The 22582-nt window shown below is 55.6% G+C and overlaps 1 protein-coding gene across 4 annotated transcripts; it reads right to left on the bottom strand.

Moving 5' to 3' along the window:
* Nucleotides 1-464: 464 nt before the first annotated feature.
* On the bottom strand, nt 465-21518 carry WDR4 (WD repeat domain 4). 4 transcript variants are annotated; one of them, XM_070597316.1, is made up of 11 exons: nt 21336-21518; nt 19551-19616; nt 18190-18333; nt 13632-13788; nt 12885-12997; nt 10646-10706; nt 7295-7393; nt 5677-5741; nt 4604-4787; nt 3612-3681; nt 465-1546 (listed from the first exon to the last, which is right to left on the bottom strand). In XM_070597316.1, exons 1-11 carry the CDS (start codon nt 21422-21424, stop codon nt 1365-1367), a joined length of 1230 nt encoding a protein of 409 aa, XP_070453417.1. In that variant the 5' UTR covers nt 21425-21518; the 3' UTR covers nt 465-1364. The 4 variants fall into 4 exon arrangements, with proteins under 4 accessions (XP_070453417.1, XP_070453418.1, XP_070453420.1 ...); XM_070597317.1 differs by having other exon boundaries at nt 18242-18333; nt 21336-21513; XM_070597319.1 differs by having other exon boundaries at nt 18242-18333; nt 19421-19616; nt 21336-21485.
* Between the last annotated feature and the right edge of the window lie 1064 nt (nt 21519-22582).

The raw sequence follows: 22582 nt of genomic DNA on the forward strand, positions 1-22582 counted from the left end.
CTGACAAGGCCAGGCTCCTCCTACAGGAGGGCCAAGGCTGGGCACCCCCATTCCACCCGGGCACCCCCATTCCACCTGGGCACCCCCATTCCGTCCCAGGCACCCCCATTCCGTCCCGGGCACCCCCATTCCACCTGGGCACCCCCATTCCGTCCCAGGCACCCCCATTCCGTCCCGGGCTCGCCCCCTCTGCTCTTGAACTACTTTTGCCCAACCCAACCCCCAGCCTGGGGCGTGCGGGTACCCCTGCTGGGAGGCGAGCCTGAACAGTTCACAAACAGCACTGTTTTCAGATCAACGCTTACAGTGACACCAGGCACTTCGGGAAAAGCTGCAGCATTCCAGCTTTTGATACAGAAACCGATTTGTTTCCAAGGGCCCCCCAAAACGCCCACACCAAAAATTTCTTTTTCTTCAATTCAAAAAGTGAACATTTCAGTCACAGACAGTACACTCATCAAAAATGGTTTTGCTCAATATATTCTGAAACATGTTGCTGCTGAACATTTCTAGAAGCTGCAAAAAGCTCATCTTTATTGATAGGTGATTAGAACTCAGCTGACACCCCTGCTCTTTGCAGCGTGGGCACAAAGTTCAAATTGAAATAATAAATACACATGATGTCATCAATCGCTTCCCTGCAGAAGTCGGTCCGCAGCCAGGGCCCCAGGGCCTCGCACACCCTGAAGCAAGTCCGCTTCCAGCACCAGCACGGTCCCACCGAGCTCACCACTCCCCTCACAGGGGTGGCCCACCACGTGGGGCGTGGGCACGTGCGCTGCAGCTCATGCTGATGGAGGACTGCCCCTCGGGTTTCAAGAGCCCACGTGACGAGTGGCTGCCTGCTGGGAGCGCAGCATTCCACCCAGAAGGACGACACGACAGGAACAAAACGAAAATGTGGATCAGGCCGCCACAACAACGTTCGCTATCGGATTTCCCCTGGAGGAAATGCATCCAGCGTTGGGGGCATCTCGGGAAGAACAGAAAAGTCAAAACTGCCTCTCCTGCAGGGCGAGGCTCGTCCGACAGGGAGACAGAGCACCCCAGGTCCTCACCCCTCACCTGCAGCACCGCCAGGCGAGCGGACACACGGAACGGCTTCCCTGCAACCAGAAGGAGCTCAGACACCAGACGGAGGAGCCTCTGCTCGGCGACAGAATGTTCTAGAGCCCAGGACGCCGGCCAGTATCTGGGACAGCCCCAGGGGCCCGCTGAGCTGATCTGGACCTAACTGCTGCCAAGTGTGTGTGGGGAAAGACGCCCCCTTTTCTTCCTAAAGAGCTGCGGCAGGGAGGGGCTGAGGACAATCCGCTTCTGCCAGTCCGAGGTGGAGAGAGCCGTCACACCACCAGGATGAGCGCTCAAGGGCCCGCCCCTGACTTCATCTTCTTGGTCTGTCCGTTGGGCCCAGGAGGAGGGTCCTTCCGGCGCTTCTTCTCCAGCTGCTGCTGCAGCCTCTCCTCCTTCTTCTTGAGGTAGGTGCTCATGTTGTCGAAGGTGGCCTTGTAGAGACTGCTGAAGCCGTCGGTCATGCCAGCAGAGCCTGAGCGGGAAGAAGAGAACGGGCCAGGTGGGACAGTGACTTGGGACTCTGCCTCTAACGGGGAGATCAGGGGGGCTGACAAGGTCCTCCTGCAACAGGGATTAACCCAGTGACCACCCAGCATTCTCCGTGGACCTGTGGTGCCTTCTCCAAGACGGCCCCCACAATGCCCACCTGCTGGTAGCCATGGCCTGGCTGGACCCAGGACTTACTTCCAACAGAACACACAAGTCAGGTCATCACAGGAGACCAGGGACAAAGGTTGTGGGCTGCATCCAGTTGGCTCTTGTCCCCATGCTCACTCGTGAAACCGCCAGGCCATGAGCTGCCCTATGGAGAGGCCTGTGTGCAGGGCACTGAGGATGGCCTCCAGCCAACAGCCAGCAAGGAAGCAAGGCCCTCAGTCCACCGGCCCACAGGGACCTGGATCTGCCAATGGCCCCTGGCAGGCCTGGAAATGGATCCTGGCCCATGGAACTCGGGACCACTGCGGTCCCCGCTGACACCCTGACTGCAGCCTGGGGGAAGCACTGAGATAAGCAGCGTGTGTTGTTCTCACCTGCTAAGCGCAGGATAATGTTTCACAGCCACAGGTAACAGGTGCAGGCTGATACAAGTGTCAAGGCTTGAGGGGCACAATGGGCCTCGGACCAGCCCCACTGAGAGCGCCTCGCCCTAGTCCTCTCAAAACTCCACAGGCCCCGTGAGTAGTGTGCACGCCTGTGTCCTGCCCGCGTGACCTCCACCTGCCCTCGAGCTCGTGCCAGCTCTCCCCGGCTCTGTGCTTCTCAAGGTCCGCTCGCCTTCCTCCCCTGGGCTCCCTCCCTTCCTCCCCCCGGGCTCTCTCCCTTCCTCCACTGGGCTCTCTCCCCACACCTGTGCTATAAACAGGCTGTTTTATCTGCAGAATCTCTTAGGGAAACTAAGCACAACCTGCCGTGGCCTGCGTGAGGTGATGCTTAGCAGGACGTGCAGGCCCTGGGCCCCCGTGGTGAGGTGGCATGTGCCAGGCTGGGAGCGTCACGCCCTATTCCCTGATAGAGTCCCGCCACAGTTCCACTTTGACGGTGCTGCTAAAGCACATCCAAACAGAGCTGGAGAGGACACAGCCCTGTCACTGCCCCAGTCCTTCAATCCTAAAAGGAAGGAGGGACGGACGAGAACTCTAGGACACAGAGACAACAAGTCACCCGAGCACGCTTTGTGTGAAACGATTACGTCACTGCTGGCGGAAACGGAAACTGAGTCTCCGTTTGACTCTCTGTAGAGCTCCGGGGAACCCTGACTTCCACCTGGAAGGTAGTTCGGCTGTGCAAGATGTCTTCTGAGCAAGAATTTCTTTATTCCAATGAAGGCACCTGGATTCTAATGCCGCGAATTGCCACAAATGATCCTTCAGACACTGACGCTTCCAGTCTCTGCCCAAAAGCAGCGTGTCGGAAACAGACAGAAACTGCATACCTGGGAGTCTGCCTTCTGCTCCCGACGTGAACGAGCAGGGTTGCGTTGTGTTTGTGCTCTAACAGGACTAACAGTGCTGCACTCGGTGCCACCATGGGTCCTTCAACTGACCGGGACCCCAGGTTCTGACAGGCTCCCGCCCTCCTCACTGAACATGGCGGCATGGGGTGGGTGAAATGGTTTCTGGCTCCCCCTCTGGCCTCAGCCTGGTGCTCCTATTAGGGCACTAAAGCCCTCCACCCGCCCTGGGCCGTGAGGATGCTCCGGCCGCCCCACGGACTGTGAGTCACTCCTGCTCCATCTGGGGCCACACCAGGTGCCGGCCCGGTCCTGCCCTGGGGACTTCCAATGCCCAACTCTCTGCTCCAGCCCTGACCCCAGCTAACACCCAGCTCGGTGACCCCAACTCAGATGCACACCGAGCCTTCCTGCTGGGCGTGAGTTACCTCCACAGGGCCCTGGCCAGCCCCCAGCCTTGTGGATGGGGACAACCCTCCCACACACAGCCTATATTCTCACGGAGCAACAGGTTCCTACTGTCCACCATGTTCTGTAATCTGCTTCAGGACCCCACCCTGCAAAGCAGCCACACTCGCGTCCTCACCTTCCAGCATGGCCCAATTCCCGCAGAGATGAGCGGAGACTTTCTTTAACACAGCATTTTCAGGAACAGACTGAGAAGACACACAGAAGACCTTCGTGAGAAAGAGGAAGGGCTGAAAACCCCCGGTGCTGCCAGCACAGTAATGGGCAGAGCTGCTGATGGGGCGCGGGCTGCCGGGCCCAGGGAAAGACCCCCTCTCTGGGCCTAATAAACGTCCCCACTAATCTTTATGCTAAGACCAGGCGGAGCTGGTGAGCCATTCTGGCTCCCCAAACCCGGCAGCAACCACACCCCACCACGATCAACACCGTGACGCCAGGGCTGCGGTGCTCCCCGTGCTGGCTCATGTCGTGTGACGCTATCGAAGGCGCCTGCCAGACCTGACAGGTGCCAGCTGGTGGCATTCTGTCCACCTCAACTTTTCAGATAAGAATACCTGAGTGGTCAGGGGCATCTTGAGGGCACTCAGTCACATGAGCATCTGTAAAGGATGTGGAAGTCTAGAAAGGGCTGTGGGAGCCACATCAGTCCTGCGAGATGCAGGACGGGCCAGAGGAGCCAACTCAGAGAGAGTGTAACGTTCACCCATGACACCCAGCAAGGAGGTGCTTGCTTAGCCCACAGCCTGCATGCATTCCTCTGCACCTGCGGCCTCCTGAGTCCAGTGGGACCACTGTCCCAGGAGCAAGGCTGTGCTAAGCCTGCAAACCAGGCTTAAGGACACAACCAAGTGTCAGCTCCTCTGCTGAAAAGACGTGACAGGGACAGTCACAGGAAAAAAACACCAATGATGGTGATCCTGCAAAACCCACTGCAAGCATCACAACATGGGACAAGAAGGCTAGTCACCCCAGCTCCCTTCTCCCGTCACAAGCTCTATGGCCATTGCCCCCCCAAGGACACACCCTCCAGCACCGAGATGTGATCAAGCTGAAAGGGGTCATGGTTGCCCCCCCCAGGCTTAGGGGACAGAGGGGCCCAGCACGCCTCACCTGCCACTGGCCGCCCACAGGCGCCCAGAGCACAAGGGGGTCTTCCCGGCAGTCTTGCAGGACCCACAGCCCCTGGCTCTCCTCAAAAGCAATGTCCCACACTCTGTGCTGGAAAGTCAGCTGCTGTCTGTACACCAACTGCCGTCGGGGGGCATCCAGCTGGAAGATGTAGACCACAGGGATACTTCCCACGAAGAAAGAGAGGAAGAGTCTTACAACTCCCACAGGCCCGTGTCAGCGTCATCCAGCACAGACAGGGGCTCAGGACCCAGCCCAGCCTCCCCAAACAGAAGAGCCCTCGCCAACATCGTGGCCACAACCTCCCGAGAGATCTGAGCTGAAGCCCCAGCAGAGCCACCCCCAAAATCCCTGAGCCACAGAAACCGTGAGATGACGAATGTTTAAGTCACCAAGTTCTGGGGCAACTTGTTATGCAGCAAAGATAACCAACACAGGACAAAAGGAAACCGTGGGGAGAAGATGCTGCACGTGCAGCGCAGCAGACACCAGGCCTGTGCTCAGGCAGGGCCCAGAGAGCACCTTCCCCTCCTCACCCTGTCTTCTGTTTCTAAAGCAGGCTACGACGCCCTCCCGCGACTCCTCATACAGACAAAGGAGAAGAGCGGAAAGCACCGACGCCTTTCCTGGCACAAAGAAGATGCTCAGGAGGACACGGCCAAAAGGCACGTGCTACTCAGATCCAATCAACACCCCCAGCCCACCTGGGGGGGATCCACCGTGACCAGCCCTCCCAGGGGGATCCACCGTGACCAGCCCTCAGGTCAGACTGATTGAAGCAGACTCTCCCAGTCAACCCTTAGGTGGGATTCTACCATGCGCAAAGACCAGTGAGAGGCCACTGCTCCCCACTCTACTGGTGGATGGAAAGAGCCAGTAAAAGGGTGCCAACACAATGCAAGGAGCCCACGCCCCTCACACAACAGCAGTCCTCCAGAAGTGAATTCCCTGCAGGGTGATGCTACACCAGTGACACCACCTAGCCCTCCCTAGCCGGGAGACAGACGGCGGGGCAACAGAACAATGTGGCCACCCCCTGCAGGTCTGCAGCTCACCCATCACCCAGGAGTGCCACGCAGTTCTCCCGGTGCCAATACACCATCCTGGCCGCGGCAAATCTCTGAAAGGGAAAGCGGCAGTTTAGCGGCCTGTCAGGGACCCAACCCTGGATCCTTCTGTCCCCGCTGCACAGAGTCACTGCACAACTCTGACAGTTCCCTCATACGGTCAAGAACGAGAAAGAGGACACTGCGGGAATGCTCTGGAATGCAGCAAGGGGAGACAGAAAATGCTGACTGCCTATTTCACAAGTGATCGTGCACGCCTGCCTCCCTGGGGCCTTGGCCCGCCCTCTAGAGCCCGGGAAGCATTGCCAAAGCCAAGAGAGCTGGTCCAAGGCAAGGAGCGGGCACAGAGACTCGGGGACCATTAACGCCATACCTGCACCCGCATACCGCAGAGGAGAGGCTGATGTGGGGAGGAAGAGAGGGACGGTGGGCACTCGGCAAGGCTGCCCCTCACCTGCCGGGGCCCCGGGGCGGGAAGCGAGGGGCCCATGAGTCCAGGGCCCTGCTCGCAGCCACAGGTGCCAGCCCGTCGGAGCCCTGCCTGTTCCCTTCCTCTCTGCCCTGAGCTCTCCTCGCCCTGAGAAAGGGACTCACAGCAACCTCGCCACCCAGGGATCAGGATACATGAGGGCCCGGATATGAAGAAGTTTCCAGAACAGATCAGCCTTGGTTTGCCAGGCTTCCAAGGGTGGGCCCCGTGACTGCAGAAACCAAAGCAGGAGGCACCCACAAGGGGTGGCTGAGCAGCTGGAGTTTGCTGACCCGGGTCTCCGGGGCCCTGGCCTGAAACAAGCCTGGCTGCAGAGCGGGCTCAGGGTGGACAAGAGAAACACAGAGCCAGCCCGGGGACAAGGCAGATGAGCCACTCACTCACACCAGGCCTCGTCAGACAGGCAGGAGAGCTGAGTTCCTGTGGGCTGGCAGGGTCACAAGAGCAAGTGCAAAGCTGCCCTGAGGACAGGCAGAGGGCACCCTGGCCATCAGAGACCAACCTACATGAGCAGAGCCCTCCCCCATGACCAGGCCCAGGGGGCCTCTGGGAAGCCGGCAGGGCCGTCCACGTGTGACCAGCCTGGACCCCGGCCGTGAAGGGCACAGCTCAGAAGCATCAGAGCTGGGGGCCCACGAGCAGGATCCGGAGCACCCCAAAAGGCAGCCCACACCTCTTCCCCTGAAAATCTCCTTGGCAAAGGAAGGCCCGGGGGACCTGCCCTGGGGACAGGCTGGCCTGCGTGTCGTCCTGGGGGGATCACAAGATTAACCCATGAGGGACAAGAGAGAATGCTGGGGGGTGCTCGGCCCACTGCCCGGCTAATAAGCCCACGGTGAGGCAATTTGCTCAGCACCACCACTTTTCCCATGTCTGAGCAGAACTAGAGGCTTTTCTGTAAATGAGTTGTTCGAAGGCAAACACGGGGAGACATAAATCATTTCCCTCCTATTGACTCAGTGCCTTTGGAATTTGAAATACATGATTCCTCACAGCTAGAAGCCTGCCTTGACAGCAAAGAAACATTTCCAATGTAAAACGACTTTTTCCACACCACCCCAGTGAGTGGGGAGGCGCCCGCCAGCCCCAACAAACCCGAGATAAACTTGGGGTTACCTTGTCACCCCAAGGCTCCGCCGGCTCCTGCGGGGTGTCCAGGTGACAGCAGTGCAGTTCTCGGCCGCTTCTGTACTCCCAGAGCCTCAGGGTGCGGTCCTGCACATGCCAAGGACAGGTCAGCGCACACTCTCGGGGAACACGGCACCCCCATAGCGTCCGGGCTCCAGCAGGTCACGGGAAGGTAACAGCGACAGCCAGTGTGCCTTCAACTAACGCTCTTTGCTCTCAGTGACTGCTGCACAAAGAGCTCGTGCAAATCATGAAGATAAACACAGGGGACCCACACAGCAAAATGGGCAGAGGACATAAGACAATCTAATTGTCAAGTGGCCGGAGGCCAAAGACGTCGGCTATGCTCAGGCTAAGTATGCACACGCTCACACACACACAAACACGCGTCCACACACGGATGCACACACAGACACATCAATGATCATGCATTCACACAGGGAGAGCACAGGGGGCTCACGAGCGTGTGCCGGCTGAACGGGTGAGAAGGGGCATCCACTGTAGGAAACTGATGAATGTACCAAGCTTTAGTACTCCAAAGATAAATATAAATGCAGAAGAAGGGGATTTAAATGAACAAACATTTGTTACAGCACTCATCAGAAAGGAGGGAGAAGCTGGCCCCGAGGCCCAGTGGTTAAGTCGGGTGCGCTCCACTTCAGCAGCCTGGCTTCCACTCCCAGGTGCGCACCGACACCCCTCCTCTGTCACTGCCCATGCTGTGGTGGCTCACGTACAAAATGAGGAAGATTGGCAATAGATGTTAGCTCAGGACGAATCTTCCTCAGCCAAAAAAAAAGAGGGAGATAGAAGGAACTGCACACGTAAGGAGAACGACGAGACACTGAGTGACATGCAATCTAGCCCACTTACTTGGGCCTCAGCCACAGGAGGACCCCTCCGTGCAGCGTGATTCCGTTACCAAAGCAGATAGACCCGCCCAGGCTGCACATGACTGAATGCTAAGTCTAAGGAGACAGCGTCCCTGTGCCACATGTGCAAAGTTTTCAGTGACCAAAAGAAGAAAAGTCACTTCCCCCAGGCTGTGAAGAGCAGGTGTCTCTGGGTTAATCGCAGGACACGAGCATAAATATCTTCCTGCAAATATGGCAGATAAACACAGAGATGAACACACAGGTGTGTCTACAGGTGTCCCCACTCACCCCCAAAATCCCTCTAGAGTGGCGAGAAAAGCATGTTTTAAAACACAAGCCCTTGGGACAGAGATGAGAGACGAGAAGAATGGAAGACAATCACAAGAGGTCAATGAAGGCTGTGACGCTGGGATGGATGAGGGACGGACCGGCCGCGGGAGGCAAGCCCGGGACGCGCCTGTGCACCAGACTCAGGCCGGCCCAATGGGTCTGCAGCAGGGTGGCAGCGAGGGGGACCCATCAGAGCAATCAGACGCCCTGCCCCCGCCACCGACTTCCCAAAAGAAAAATGGGGAGAAAACCCAGCAAATTAAACACCAAACAGGGAAAACACTGGAGCAACACCTTCAAAAATCTGTGGGAAAAATTACACCAAGATTTCTAACCACCAAGTGTTGGGGCTTTCCACAGGCAGTCTCGTAACACTTCCCACTGCACCTTCAGAAAGCTGCTAGATGACGCCATCCCCAAAGGAAAGGAGTGAATCCAGAGACAGACAGACAGACAGGGAGGGGTGGAGGAGGGGCGGGCCTCAGGAGATAAGGAGCCACCAGCAAGGTGCCACCAGAGGGATGAAGGGCAAGAAATTGTTCTCCCCATGCAGAAGGAGCAGACAGCAGAACACTGCTCCTACCTCTGCTTCTCGAGCGCCCTGTTCTCTGGAAACACGGGCTGACGGGAAGAGGGCGCAGCTGCGGGAGGTCCAAGGACTTGCCTTGGAGGGGTGGTGGGAGGGATTCGATTCTTCATTATAAGTCTTACAGCAGTATCTGACTTTTTTTTTTTTTTTTTTAAAGATTTTATTTTTTTTCCTTTTTCTCCCCAAAGCCCCCTGGTACTTAGTTGTATATTCTTCGTTGTGGGTCCTTCTAGTTGTGGCATGTGGGACGCTGCCTCAGCGTGGTCTGATGAGCAGTGCCATGTCCGCACCCAGGATTCGAACCAACGAAACACTGGGCTGCCTGCAGCGGAGCGCGCGAACTTAACCACTCGGCCACGGGGCCAGCCCCAGTATCTGACTTTTTAAATACATGCTTTTAATAAAAATAACTGTCCTTTCCAATGTGCAGGGGGACCACGCCAACGACAATGCGACAAGGGCAGGGCACACAGGGACCACCAACACACCAGCCCTGCTTCACTTCTGTAAAAAGGACTGGAGACAGAGTGCTGGAGCTGACAAAGCTAAGCGGTGAGATCACAGGTGTTCATTTTACCTTCCTGTGTGCCTGAGTGTTTTCTTTTTTATTACAAAAAAGACTGGAAGGCTGACAGCAAAATTCACAAAACTGGCCGTCTCTGGGAACTCTGGCCACATTCATTTTCTTTTTATTTTCATATGACCACACATGGTTTTGAAGAGCAGGACAAGAAAACAGGAAATTAACAACCGGTGAGAAAACAAGCATGGTGCGGGAAGGAAGAGCAGTCAGACACCCACAGGACCCAGGGCCGAAATGTCGTCAGCATGTTGACAAGCCCTCCCCGGCAGCCACCCAGGCAGCCACGTCTGAAAAGAAGGGAAGAATCAGACGCCACCGGTAATTCAGACCTGCACTTTGGCAAAACTGCTGCTTAACGGTCCTTCCAGAGATCATTCCTCAGCAGAGACGTGCCTCTACTCACTCAGCTGTTAAGGTTTCAGGCCCAACTTCCGGGACAGAGGCTGCACCTGCTGATCGAGCATCCACCAAGGCCAGGGGCCTCGGCCCGTCTACACCTGTGCACAGGAGACTGGCCCTGGACAGCGTGACAGCCACGGTGACGGAACCCAGGTCCCTCCAGGACTCAAAGATCACGATGCTATTACAGATGTAACGGCAGCCCTCAGAACGGACTCCGTGCACACCCATTCTAGCTCAACATGCACACGGGTGCGCGCGTGCACGCACACGCGCGCGCATGCACGCACGCACGCACGCACACACACACACACACACACACACACACACACAGCCCTGAATAAACAGCTGTAAGCGAGGAGTGAGCCACGGCCAGCTCTGAAATTCAGAAACAACAAGCACCATCTAGTGGACAGCCACCGACGAGAAGGAACACGCTGACTTCCGACCACAGCCAGGAACAGAAGACAAGCCCATCATGGGGGGACCCCGCCCCCAAGCATGGCTCGGCCCGTCATGCTGAGTGGAACCCAGGGACACACGTGCTGGCGCGAAGCACTTACCCCGGAGGAGGATAAAAGCAGCTCGGGCTGGTCAGGCACCACGAAGATGCGGCTCACGAACCTGCAGGGGAGAGCGGCAGAGCGTGAGCCGGGGCCCCAGATCGGCTGTGGCACCCGCATAGCACATCTGTCAGCTCAAGGAGGAGCCTTCTCCCCCCAGACCCGACCCCGGGCCCTGGCGGAACTGAGAAGAGAAACACGTGTGAGCCGACAGCAGTGAGAGCTGGCGGAGCGCCATGCCATTCTTGGGGCCCCAGGATGACAGGCTCCAGCAAGGGTGGCCCCCAGGTCCACAGGCTCCCCTGCCACGCCTGCTGGAAAGATCCATGAGTGTCTGTGATGCTCTGGAGCTGCCCTGCACACAGCACTGCACCTGTTCCCACGAGACCCTCATCCACAGCCCCTGATGACGAGGACCCCTGGGAGGGTCCCAGGGTGAGACTCACAGGACAGAGCATGGATGGAGAAGGGCAGCAACGCTGACCAGCAGCCAGAACCAGGCCTCCTGTCCCCCACACCAAGGGCCTGAGCAGCCCGGCGCCCCCAGCACCCATCTCCGTCTACCAGCGCAGCCGCAGCCTCCAGCTCCGCCGGAGGACAGGCTCCCCGCTCTGCTCCCAGCTCAATCACAAATGCAGCGCTCCCGGGGACCCTGCGAAGGGGGCTGGCGTGGCTCCCTTGCTCCACTATCCCCCCTGGCCTGGGCCCCGCCCTGGCCCAGCCGCCCCCGACCAGGGCTGCCTTCCACACAGGCGCCTGGGGTTCTAACTTCAGGTGCTTGAAAAGGAAAAAGGACACGCTGTGGGACCAATACAGCCTGCGTCCACCATGAGAGCATGGCACGTCCACTAGAGGGTGCAGTCCCCTCCTTGTCCCCACTGGAAAGGGGCGGAAACCACAGTTTCCATAGGACCTTAAACGAGATTCTTACAAATCAACCGTCACTCACTCACTGTGCTGTCTGCCGAGCCCCTAGAGGGCCAGACGTGGGAGTGCTGGAGGCAGCAACGAGCTAGTGCACCCAGGCCTCTGATTGGGGCCTGGGGGGAGGCAGACAACAGGACGAGCCACCACGTGAGCCATGGACGGCATTTTACGTTTGCTACAACCACGTTAACAAAAGTAAACAGATGCAGGTGAGATGCTATGTTTTGACTTAATATATCCAAAATATTATCATTTCTACCTGCAATCAATATAGCGAATTAATAATGAGCTGTTTCTACATTCTTTTTCACACAAAGCCTTCAAAATCAGGTGTTTTATGCTAACAGCACATCTCACTTCAGATCCATTGCCGTAGCTCGTGGCTCCTGTCCTGGGCAGCATGGCTAAGAAGAAAGGCACAGTGTGGAGGGGGCCGAGGGGGGGTGCTCCTCAAGAGAGGGTGGGAGGCCTTCCTGAGAAGGTAAGAGGTGTTGAGCAGAAAGCTGAGGAAGTGAAGGAGGGCGCAGAGCCGTTGGGAAGGGCATGCCCGTGAGCAGGAACAGCACGTGCAAAGGCCCTGAGACAGGAGTGTACCAGGCTGGGGTGGGGAGCCGCAGACCCCAGTGAGACACAGAACGGGGCGAGTGCTGGAGGGCATGCAGGTCATGAAAACTCTGGGTGCTGGATTACCAAGGACTGGGATAAAGTCAAAACGAGCTGCCAGGAGGTACCAACTGAGGGCTCATGGACCTCCAGAAAGGTCAATTCTTACACTCCTTTCCAAACCAAGGGGACAGGAGCAACCTCAGAACCGAAATAATCCCTCTGACGTCGTCCACTGCCCCTGACAACACCGTCTACAGCATCCGGCCGAGGAAGCCAGGTGCTTCTCCGCGGAGCACTGGCCACCAGCCCTCCACCCGAGGACGGCGGCACGGTCCTCAGGAATGCCTCCCGTCTGCGATCTCAAAACGCACTCCTGAGAGCGCACTCACCAGGACACGGATACAGTGAGGAGGCCACTCACTTCTCGGACAGTTCAAAGCACTCAAGCTCGTTCCTGTCCCCAGTACCTGCTTAGTGATGCCAACGACGGCCAGGTACCAGTGGGTGTCTACACCAAGAGTTTTCCAGAAGCAAGCCCTGAGCTGCTGTGGACCCATGGTGAGGACAGGAGAGCAGAAGCACCGGCCGGGCGTTACACAGGCTCCCTCAGGGAGCACAACACACGCCGTGCTCAGGACCACGGCCGAACCGTCAAGGCCAACAGGAAAGCTCTCCTGGGACCTGGGGTGGGGGGGGCGGTGCTCACTCCGTGTGCCCCAGGCAGAAGGCCTCGATGCTGTGCGGCGCCGCGGCCCAGCTGACCCGGATCTTCTCGTCCCGGTCGGCGGTGAGGATGAAGAGGTCGTCGGGACTCACGGCCTGTGTGCAAGGGGTGAGAAACAACAGATCAGACGTCCTCCGCCCACCCCTACAGGCCCCGTCTCCAGGCCCCGTTCCTCGGCTCTACACCAGGCTGTACCCACTCCACCTCCAGCACCCTAGGTCACCTTCTTCTTTCACGTGTCCCCGTGTCCAGCCAGTCACCAAGTCCTGGTGGTCTTCTCTTCCCCTGTTGTTCTCATGGGGACCCACCCCAGCTCCACTGCCCCCTGGCTGCAGCCTGGCCCTCACTGGGCCTCTGGGTGCCTCTTGGGGGGGCAGTCCCTGGCTCGGGGGTTGGGAGGACCGCAAGGTAATGCCCGTAAAGCACGGAAGATGAGCTCATGCCCCTCCGCCTTGTCACCCCAACCTGGGCTGTCCCTCACTTCTGGAACCATGGGCCACCTCCCGACCCACCCATCTTCTTTCACCCTGCTGTCAGCTTCACCCTTCTAAATTCCATTCCTACGGCTCTCCTGCCCACAAATCTGCAGAGCGCTATGCCTGCCACAGGGGAACCCAGACCCCCAACTCAGCGCGCAGACCCAGCCTCGGCCCCCTTGCCAGACCCTCCCACCTCGGCCCCACCTGCGCCTGACCACAGCAGCGTCCATTAGGCACATCGCCCACATACCACATCCAGCAACATCGACAGGTGTCCGAGTTCCAGCTTGCCGCATCCGTGTGGCTCTAGCACCGAAAAGGAATAAACGTCCCCAGACTTATCTGCCACCAGAACCTTCTCCTCGGAGGCTGTGAAAGTCAGGGCTGTGCACCTCCTCACCACCATCCTGGAAGGCCAGAGATGCCGACAGTCGGCTCACACAGGTCAGCCCAGGAGCCTCCCACAAACCCACAAGCCATGCATCCTGCCAGCATGCGTCAGCTCCTTGCCGTGTGCCTCCTTTTTTAGTTACCAAAGACGGTGCCAACGAAACAAATCAATTAAGAGAACAGAAACAAAGCCAATGCCTTAAACAAATTTTGCTTTTATAATACTTTCTTTACAAACATCTGCTTCTAATGCCAGAACCTGGGTGGTGGGTATCTAGGTATTCAACATGAAACCCACTTTACTGGATGTTTGAAAACCGTCATCACGAAATGTTGGGGGAAGCTGCTCCTGGACCCCAGCACCCCTGTGGTGCATTCGGCATGACGCAATGGTCAGTCTCACAAAACACCAAACGTGCTCTGGGGCGCCGTCAAACCTGAAGGCACACTACACCACGGGGGGCCCTGCCGCCCCTGCAGCTTCCCATCCAGGACCCCCGAGCCCACACTCCAACCCCGTGGCTCTCGTGACAACCCACTGCTTGTTCTGCTGCGCTGGACCAGGAATCCCAGTGTGCTGCTCACTCACGACATCCCTGAAATGGGGGCTGTCACCAATACCCTGAGGGCTGGGGCGGAACACAACACGGGGCCACAGTGATAACAGCACTCGTCATCGTTGGGGCAACTCTGGAGGCACAGCCGCCAGGGAGTCTGAGTTCCAGCCCAGTCTGTATTAAAATCAGCATGCTCACTAATTCAAACCTTTGATCCGGATTCATGGGATGTGTCATGTTTGTGAGCTGGTTCAGTAACAGTGACAGCATAAGAAACTGTTACAGCCCACACCTCGTTTGTACTGACACAGGCCCCACAGCCACACCTACCCACCCAGGGGACGGGGCTGCCGCTGTTTCCTTCTGTTGTTTTTCATTTCTACTGGGATCTCTTCCAAGTAGCAAAACCCACCCCCCACAAGGCAAGGCATCTGTATTTTTATCCTATATTAGACAGAAGCTGTGCCACTGCCTTACACACAGACGTTACATTGTCTAGGTTTACAACCTCTCCACAGAAGAGCGGCTGTCCCTGTTCTCCTTTGTCACCCAGGGGGTGGAAATGGACCCACCTCCCCGGCAAAGAGCTAATGTCCCTGCAGACGTTGCCCGGCTCACTGCAGCTGGAACTCCAGATGTTAGCTTAAAATGGAAACCGAAGCTTCAAGGAATTATGTTCCCAACACAAGGACCAAACAGGACCCCGGCACTTCTCAGGAGTGGAGGGACAAAGGGATAGAAAAACCAAGGGAGGAGGCCTCGGGCTGTGTCCCAGGCGTCTGCCACCAGGCCCCCGGCAGCGCTAAACCTCCTCCGCTCATTGGTGCCAGTGGAGCTGCAGGAGGGAGGCGTAATGTGATAAATACAGAGAAAACAATGACAAAAGAAAGATAATGAGGCTCCAGGGCCAGATTAATCAAAATTCTGAGAGTAGCTGTAATTTAAACCAACGGCCCACGCTGAGCCAGCAGCACAGCCGCCCGTCCTAAAGGGCTAATGAAGCAGCTGCCAGGAGCTCGGCCACGGCGTCAGCTCTGGAGGAACAGCCACGGTCAGTCCTCCAGGACTGAGGGGCCCAGATTCCAATGGGCTCGCCCACCCCGGGGGGAACGAGCACCCCCCACGGTGCCGGCCCTCGCACCAGGCTGGGCACAGAAATGTCTCCACTCCGTATACTGTCCCTTTAGTCTTGTGCCAGCTGGGGGCTTTCAGCTCCTCAGGCGAAATTCGTCCTGGCCATGATTCCAGGATGCGGCTCAGCTGTACGGAGCAGGTTTGGGGTTAGGGTCCTAGACAGTCAGGTCGCAGATGGGGGGACAGGTCATCGGACAGGACAGTCGGTGGGCGGGCCTTGCTGCCCCAGTGGAAGTAGCCTTGGGGGCAGAGGCAGCCACCCCATCAACTCCAGCCCCAGAAGAGTCTCGGGTCTCCGCACCTTCCCCCTCCGCCAGATTCGCTGGGTTTGTGGCCTCGCACTCGTCTCCTCAGGCCCCCCAGGGCCAGCGTGGCCCTCTCCTCTGTGCCAGTGACAAATGAAGCGGCCACTGGAGAGCACTGAGCTGTGAGCGAGTCCCACGGTGGCGTGGGGCCTCAGTCAGTCAAATGTGGATCAACTGCCAGGCCTGGAAAACCCTGACAATGAACTGACCATTAGATGTGTCATGGATGGGCATTTTCCTCAGGAGGGGGTCCATCAGACCCAGAAGGGGCCTGTGCGCCAAAAGTAAAGAGCCGCCAGGTTGGCGGAACGCTCCGTCCGCCCTCAGCGTAACGTCCGCCGGACAGCACAGGGGCGACACCACCTGCCGCGCATCCTCCCGGTCACCTCTGCTCGCGGCACAAGCTCTCCTCCTCCTTCCCCACTCTCACAAAACCTTCTCCACCAGAAAAATCTCCGAATGCCCATTAGCGAGAAAGGGGAAAGATTTCATTCGACACAACTCTAAAAAGTTCACAAAGCCAAAATTCTAAAGGCATAAAAAACAGCACTGAAGAATTCGTCCAGGGCACTGGGTGCAGGGGGGCGTCAGTAACTACACATCTGGCTAGGACCAGGGGCCTCCAAAAGCTCAACACAGAGAACGACGAGGTGCTGAGTTCAGGGCCAGCTACAGGGAAAGGCCACGTGAGAAATGCCACCCCTAGACCTGAGACACCGTCTGGCCCCACCCCTTTATTCGATGGCTGACAGGCGAGGGCGGGAATAATATGGGGGGGCAGGCACACCTGTGGGGCGGGCACACGGGGTCCGTATGACTCCCAGGCCTGCAGTGTTTGCAGCATAAGACGTGCCTCCTATGAGCAACACTGTGGACACTCTGGACTTTGTCATTTGCTCCCTTAATTTCATCCAATCACATTATTTGTCTTCTATGCCACCCAGTGCAAATGTTTCCTACACAAAGTTACTTTGTTGATATCAATTTAAAAACCAACAAACACACAATTAAAGGGAAAAGTGCCAGATACCAACGACTGTGCGCCCACCCTCTGAGGGTTACTGGGAATCACCAACATACTACCTTGAAGACAGGACAAGAGCACAGCACCTGCCCAGCCCCACAACATAGAGCACCGTGTGGACACCCATCCTGCGCCTTGCACTCAAGAGGCCCCGCCCTAAATTCTCTTACTGAAAAGCCGGGCAGCACACCGACCCGCGTGAGAGTCGGGGACACTCTAGCTTCCTCCCTTATCAGACCCCGCACAGGGCCGTGTTCCCTTCTAGAACAATCAGAGCCCCCAGGAGTCCTGGGCACTTGCCCTTCCATCGAGCGCAAGCTCCACTGTTAGGACCCAGGAGTGCAGGCAGGCTGTGTGGACGCCCTGTTCCCAAGTTCAAAGTGAAGTGCTACCTGTGAGCAGGGCACCTGTATGGATGTAACGTGACCTTTCACTCCTTTGTCCAGGTTCTAGCAACTTGCGAACTTCCACCTCTAAAGCAAGGGCAAGCTCTCTGCCGACTCACAAGGCCACCAGCAGGGCCCAGCGCGTGCACCCACACCTTCAACAGAAAATGGTCCCTGTCCCAGCGGGGGGGTCCCAGGGGTCAGAAGCCCCAACAGTACGCACACCCACTGTGTACAGGCATGTGTCTGACTGACGAGGTACATGCTGAGAAAGGCGTCGTCAGGCGATTTCGCCATCGTGCAATCACAGAGTGCACTTACACAAACCTAGCGGTACAGCCCACTACACATCTTGGCTACAGGCACTAATCTTTCGGGAGCACCATCCTATCTGCAGTCTGTTGTTGACTGAAACATGGTTATGCACTGCATGACTGTAGCAAAGGATATCTAGGCCCCGTGACATCTACGTTCTGGCCGAGCTGCTGACGTCTTTCCCCACCAACACTGAGCTCCCACCTGTCCTTCAGATACGTAGAAATAAGTGCACTAATTTAAAAACCTACTGAATTAAAACTGTGGCAGAGATGCCCTAACTGAAACAAAAGCCCTGACACTCAGGGTGCATGCTGACATGCTTTATTTCTGCTGCTGCAAGGCTGGAGGAACACTGTTTGGAAAGCAGGGTGGCACAGTGCCAGGGGCACTGACTCCAGAGCCAGAGGGACCAGGTTCAAGGGGTGGCTCTGCCCTTCTGAGCTGACTGCCTGGGGTCAGCTTCCAGACTTCTGGCCAGTGGGGTGGGCGAGAACGATGCCCCTGCTCCCATCACGGGGTTGTTACAAGGATTCAATCAGTTAACACGAGTAAAGTGCCAAAAAACAGTGCCTGGCCCAGAAGTGGTGCTACGGGTTAGTTACTTATTCCTACTGTCACTGTCACTATCGTTAGTGGCATGCAAGTGTAAGCTGTGAGTTTGACATCATAATTATTCAACGTTAGCATTTCATACCTGACACTCAGACATTGCCATGGTTTTGTACGGAAAAGAATCAGACGCTTACTGTCATCTGTTAAAGCAAAATAGCTGCCAGACGTGGAGAAGGTGGAGGCCAGGATCGTGTCACTCCCCTGATCCACGGGTGGTCCGTCCTCCCTGGGAGAGAGGAGGAAAGCGGTTAGGCCTTTCCTGAGTACATGCGGCTGCGTTCCTCCGCCAGCCTTGTTAGTTTACACTGCGAGCAGGGGTAGAAAATGTTGTGAGGCTCGTGTAGCCAGAATATAAGACATATTAAGGGGACATGGGGAGGTTCAAAACAGCTCTTTTTTTTTTTTTTTTTTTTGAGGAAGATTAGCCCTGAGCTAACATCTATTGCCAATCCTCCTCTTTTTGCTCAGGAAGACTGGCCCTGAGCTAACATTCATGCCTATCTTCCTCTACTTTATATGTGGGACGCCTACCACAGCATGGCATGCCAAGCGGTACCATGTCCGCACCTGGGATCCAAACCAGCAAACCCGGGCCGTGAAAGCTGAACGTGTGCACTTAACGGCTGCATCACCAGGCCACCCCCAAAACAGCTCTAATTTTTTTTTTTTTTTTAAAGATTTTATTTTTTCCTTTTTCTCCCCAAAGCCCCCCCGGTACATAGTTGTGTATTCTTCGTTGTGGGTTCTTCTAGTTGTGGCATGTGGGACGCTGCCTCAGCATGGTCTGATGAGCAGTGCCATGTCCGCGCCCAGGATTCGAACTAACGAAACACTGGGCCGCCTGCTGCGGAGTGCGCGAACTTAACCACTCGGCCACGGGGCCAGCCCCAAAACAGCTCTAATTTTTAAGGAGTGAAACCTAATTAAACAGAAAATCTCTCAGCATACTTGCCAGAATGCAAAGAGCTGAGCTGGAAAGACCCTGAGAGATCACAGGGCCCCTTCCCTCATGGACATGAACTAATCCAAGACTGGAGGTGGGGATTAAATCACTAAGTAAACTGGGCCACGAGACCAACTCTACTAAAGAAAGCCACCACACAAAATTATCACTCTGCCATTCTTACCTTTCAAGTAGCTAAAGTTAATTTCATACACTTGCCTTCAACGCATTTAAAATTGCACTGTCATTTTAAGATGCCAATAAAATAATTACTGACAAAAACTAAATTTGTGAAATTATTTTGGAAAGTCCTAATATTCTTAACGCATAATTTGAAAGTTAGTTACACATTTCTTTCCTGAGGTGGTACCTGGTTTATCCACGCAGCATGGTAACAGAAATGAATTCAGCAAGTGGAACGGCAATTTACTTCTTAGGCTATCTGGTCCCATTATTCAAACCATGAATCAGGCCCCGAAGAGGTTTCCCCATCATCTCACCCTTTATTTTCTGGTGACTTCTTTTCGGCAGTACTGCAATCATATGTGAAGAGGCTGTCATCATCACTAAAGAAAAATAACAGATTTTAAAAGGAGGACTTTGTTAATAAAAATTCTCATTTTTTTTTCCTGGAACAAAAAATATTCACATATTCATTAAATTAAGGGTCTTAGCCACAACAGGAAATTGTCTAGGTACGCTATTTCAGGGAACAGTCAAGCAGCTTTATTTGCCTAATCTCCTATTTAGATTTGCCATACACGACTGGCATGGTTCTGTCCAAAAAAATCAGTTAAGTAAAATAAATGAGGACAAAAACTCAACAGGAAGTAATACACTATTCTTTCAGGCACTAGAAAATCAATGCAAGATGGTTATGATAGAAGAAATTGTGCTCTGATATTGTTGAGTTTTCAGGGAGTTTTTTGCACCCGAATTTAAAACTATTTCTTTAGAAAAATGTCTCACCTCCCCAAAAGAGTTCCCATCGCTGCCAAGCACTTAGCAATAATAGAAGCCACCCATCTTCCCTACCAGACCCTAAGCTCTCCTCGGTTTATCCCGCCCCGCCTCCAGCGCCTGGCACAGGCAATGCATCTTGTACAAACATACAGACTTTAAAGTGACTGCCCCCAAACTCTCCTCACATGGAACACTGTAGTGTAGAAACAGTAGTAGTCCTCCAAGTCAGAAACATTGCCGGCCACTGGATTTCCTCAAAAGGCATAGACTGAATAAGCAGATCAAGTGTAATATACCCATGTCACCTTGTGGCATGTTAGATACTATGAGTCTCTGAAACAAAATAATCTGAGCAACACAACAGGTTTGTGAGCAAATTTTCTGTGAAATCTAAATTTAACATCGAATTGGATTTCTGAAACCAAAGGGTGAACAAAGAGCAGAGTGCATTGACATTTGATAGCCACATCATCTGTTTCAAGTACGAGAGAACCAAAACTACCCTAGGAAAGGAACCAAGGGGCCGAAACTGACCACTACTACTATCCATGAGGGTCCTGGGTCAAGACTATTCGATCAACAAACATTTACTGATTTAAAAATCCCGGGCGTTGTGTAAGCACTGTGGAACGATAAGGAAGGAGCATGAAATTAGGGAAAGCAAAAGCAGAACCGAGCAAAGGGCCACTATGAAGGTGTGCACTGCGGGCTCTTGGGTGCGGCCTTGAGTAAGGAGGTGTGGAATAAGACCCCCGAATCCTGAAGCTTAAGCAGGGCGGGGTCGACGGATGGGGATGAGGATGAGGAAGCAGGCACCACTGCAAGGAGAGGGAGTGTCCCACGGCTCAGTCTGTCCGAACGCGTTCCCCGAGAGTAAACCCCTCTCACCAGGGAAGCCGGGGCCGCCTTCCTCCTTACGCCCCAGAGCGAGTCTGGCCGGCGTCCCGGGGACCTCGCACTGACCTAAGCCTGGCCTGCGTCGCCCCACGTGACCCGGCCCCGCCTGGCCCCCGCAGAGTCCCTAAGTGTCCGGTGCTGCCCGGTCAGATCGCCGCAGACCGGCCACCGAAGGAGCAGGGCACTGGGCAGGCAGCAAGGGGCGCGTCGGGGGCAGGTCTTGGGAGAAGGGAGCGGAGCGCAACGTTTCACGGCGCGGGCACGCCGTCCGGCCGGGGCGGCGGCAGAGGGCCTGCAGGCAGTACCGGGGCTCCCCTGAGATCACCCCAGAGCGGGCGCAGCCCCGGTGGCGCGGGGAATCGAGGTCTCCAAGCCCGGACGCGCGCCCGCTGCCTGGGCTCCCGCTCTAAGCCCAGACCCCTCACCTGCTCGAAGTGGAGGTGGCCAGGAACCGACTGCCGCCCCGGACCACCACCACCTGCCCGCAGAGCGACAGCCCCACGGAACTCGCCATATGCCTTCCTGCTGAGCTGCCACCCACGTGCGCCCGCCAGGCGCCTCTTCCTGCAGGCACCAGACAGTGACGTCACGCGCAGGCGCTGCGAGGTGACGTAGCACCTGCCCGTAGCCATCCAAGCGGGGCCCTGGGCATGCGCAGAAGGTGCTCTCTGCTTTCCACCTTCAGACTTCTGTGCCTATGGGTGGTTCATGATGATCCCTGACTAAGTTCGTCTGGGTGATATATATGCCACACGTGATAACACTTGTTTGCTTAGTGTTCTTTTCCTTCCAACTGGGTAGGGCCAGTTCTGGATCTTTGTCCGCTGTAGCTTGGTATTGTAGGGGAGGAAGACATTTCCTCTTCCCAAATGTGGGTTCATCTGGCCGGAGAACGAATTAAATTCACATGAGACAGAATAGCAAGAGAAAATTAAACAAAGCTTTATGAGGAACCATGGCCCGGGGTCTTTCTTCCCGAAGGAAGAAAGGACACCGAAGAATTGGGGTGTACAGAGTGGTTATAAACCCCCAAACAGGATATTTCACCTATGATTGAAATGTCCCTCCCACAATAGTCACAAGATTGCCCTGTCAGCACAGCGCTTGATGGACACAGCAGGTAGTGGTCTGCTGTCTCAGAGGGCGCAGCAGGAGGCAAGTCTATCGTCTGGAGCTGGGTGGTCACAGGTGAGCGCAGCAATCAGTTCCCAGCCTAAGGAAAGATGCTTAATCCTTAAAGAAATGCCAATGTTGGGAGGGGGAGGGAAGTCAGTTACAGGAGGTTACCAGACAAGCACAATAAAATGCAGATTTAAGTCCTTGCCTTTGGCATTGATTAAGAGTTTCTAGAGAGAAGGTCATCTCCTTTCTTCTTCCTGGTACAGAGAGGGAGACACCTTTTACAGATAGAGATTTACCTTACAAATGTAAATGTGTCCTAACAAAGGGCAGGTTCCATTCCTCAGATCCTCCTTCCCTGTCCCAGTTTATCCAAAGCAATCAGCCTCAAATAATCCTGATGCCAAAGAGACATATCTTGGGGTGGCCAATTCCAGTCCCCCACAGTATGGTACCTATGAGGTCCTTAGCAAATATCCCTTGAAGAAATGGGTGAGTTTTGGAGAAAAGAAAGTCTGTTCAATAAATGGTGCTGGGAAAACTGGACAGCCAC

This window comes from Equus przewalskii, chromosome 27 (assembly GCF_037783145.1).
Source record: "Equus przewalskii isolate Varuska chromosome 27, EquPr2, whole genome shotgun sequence".
NCBI classification, from domain to species: Eukaryota; Metazoa; Chordata; class Mammalia; order Perissodactyla; family Equidae; genus Equus; species Equus przewalskii.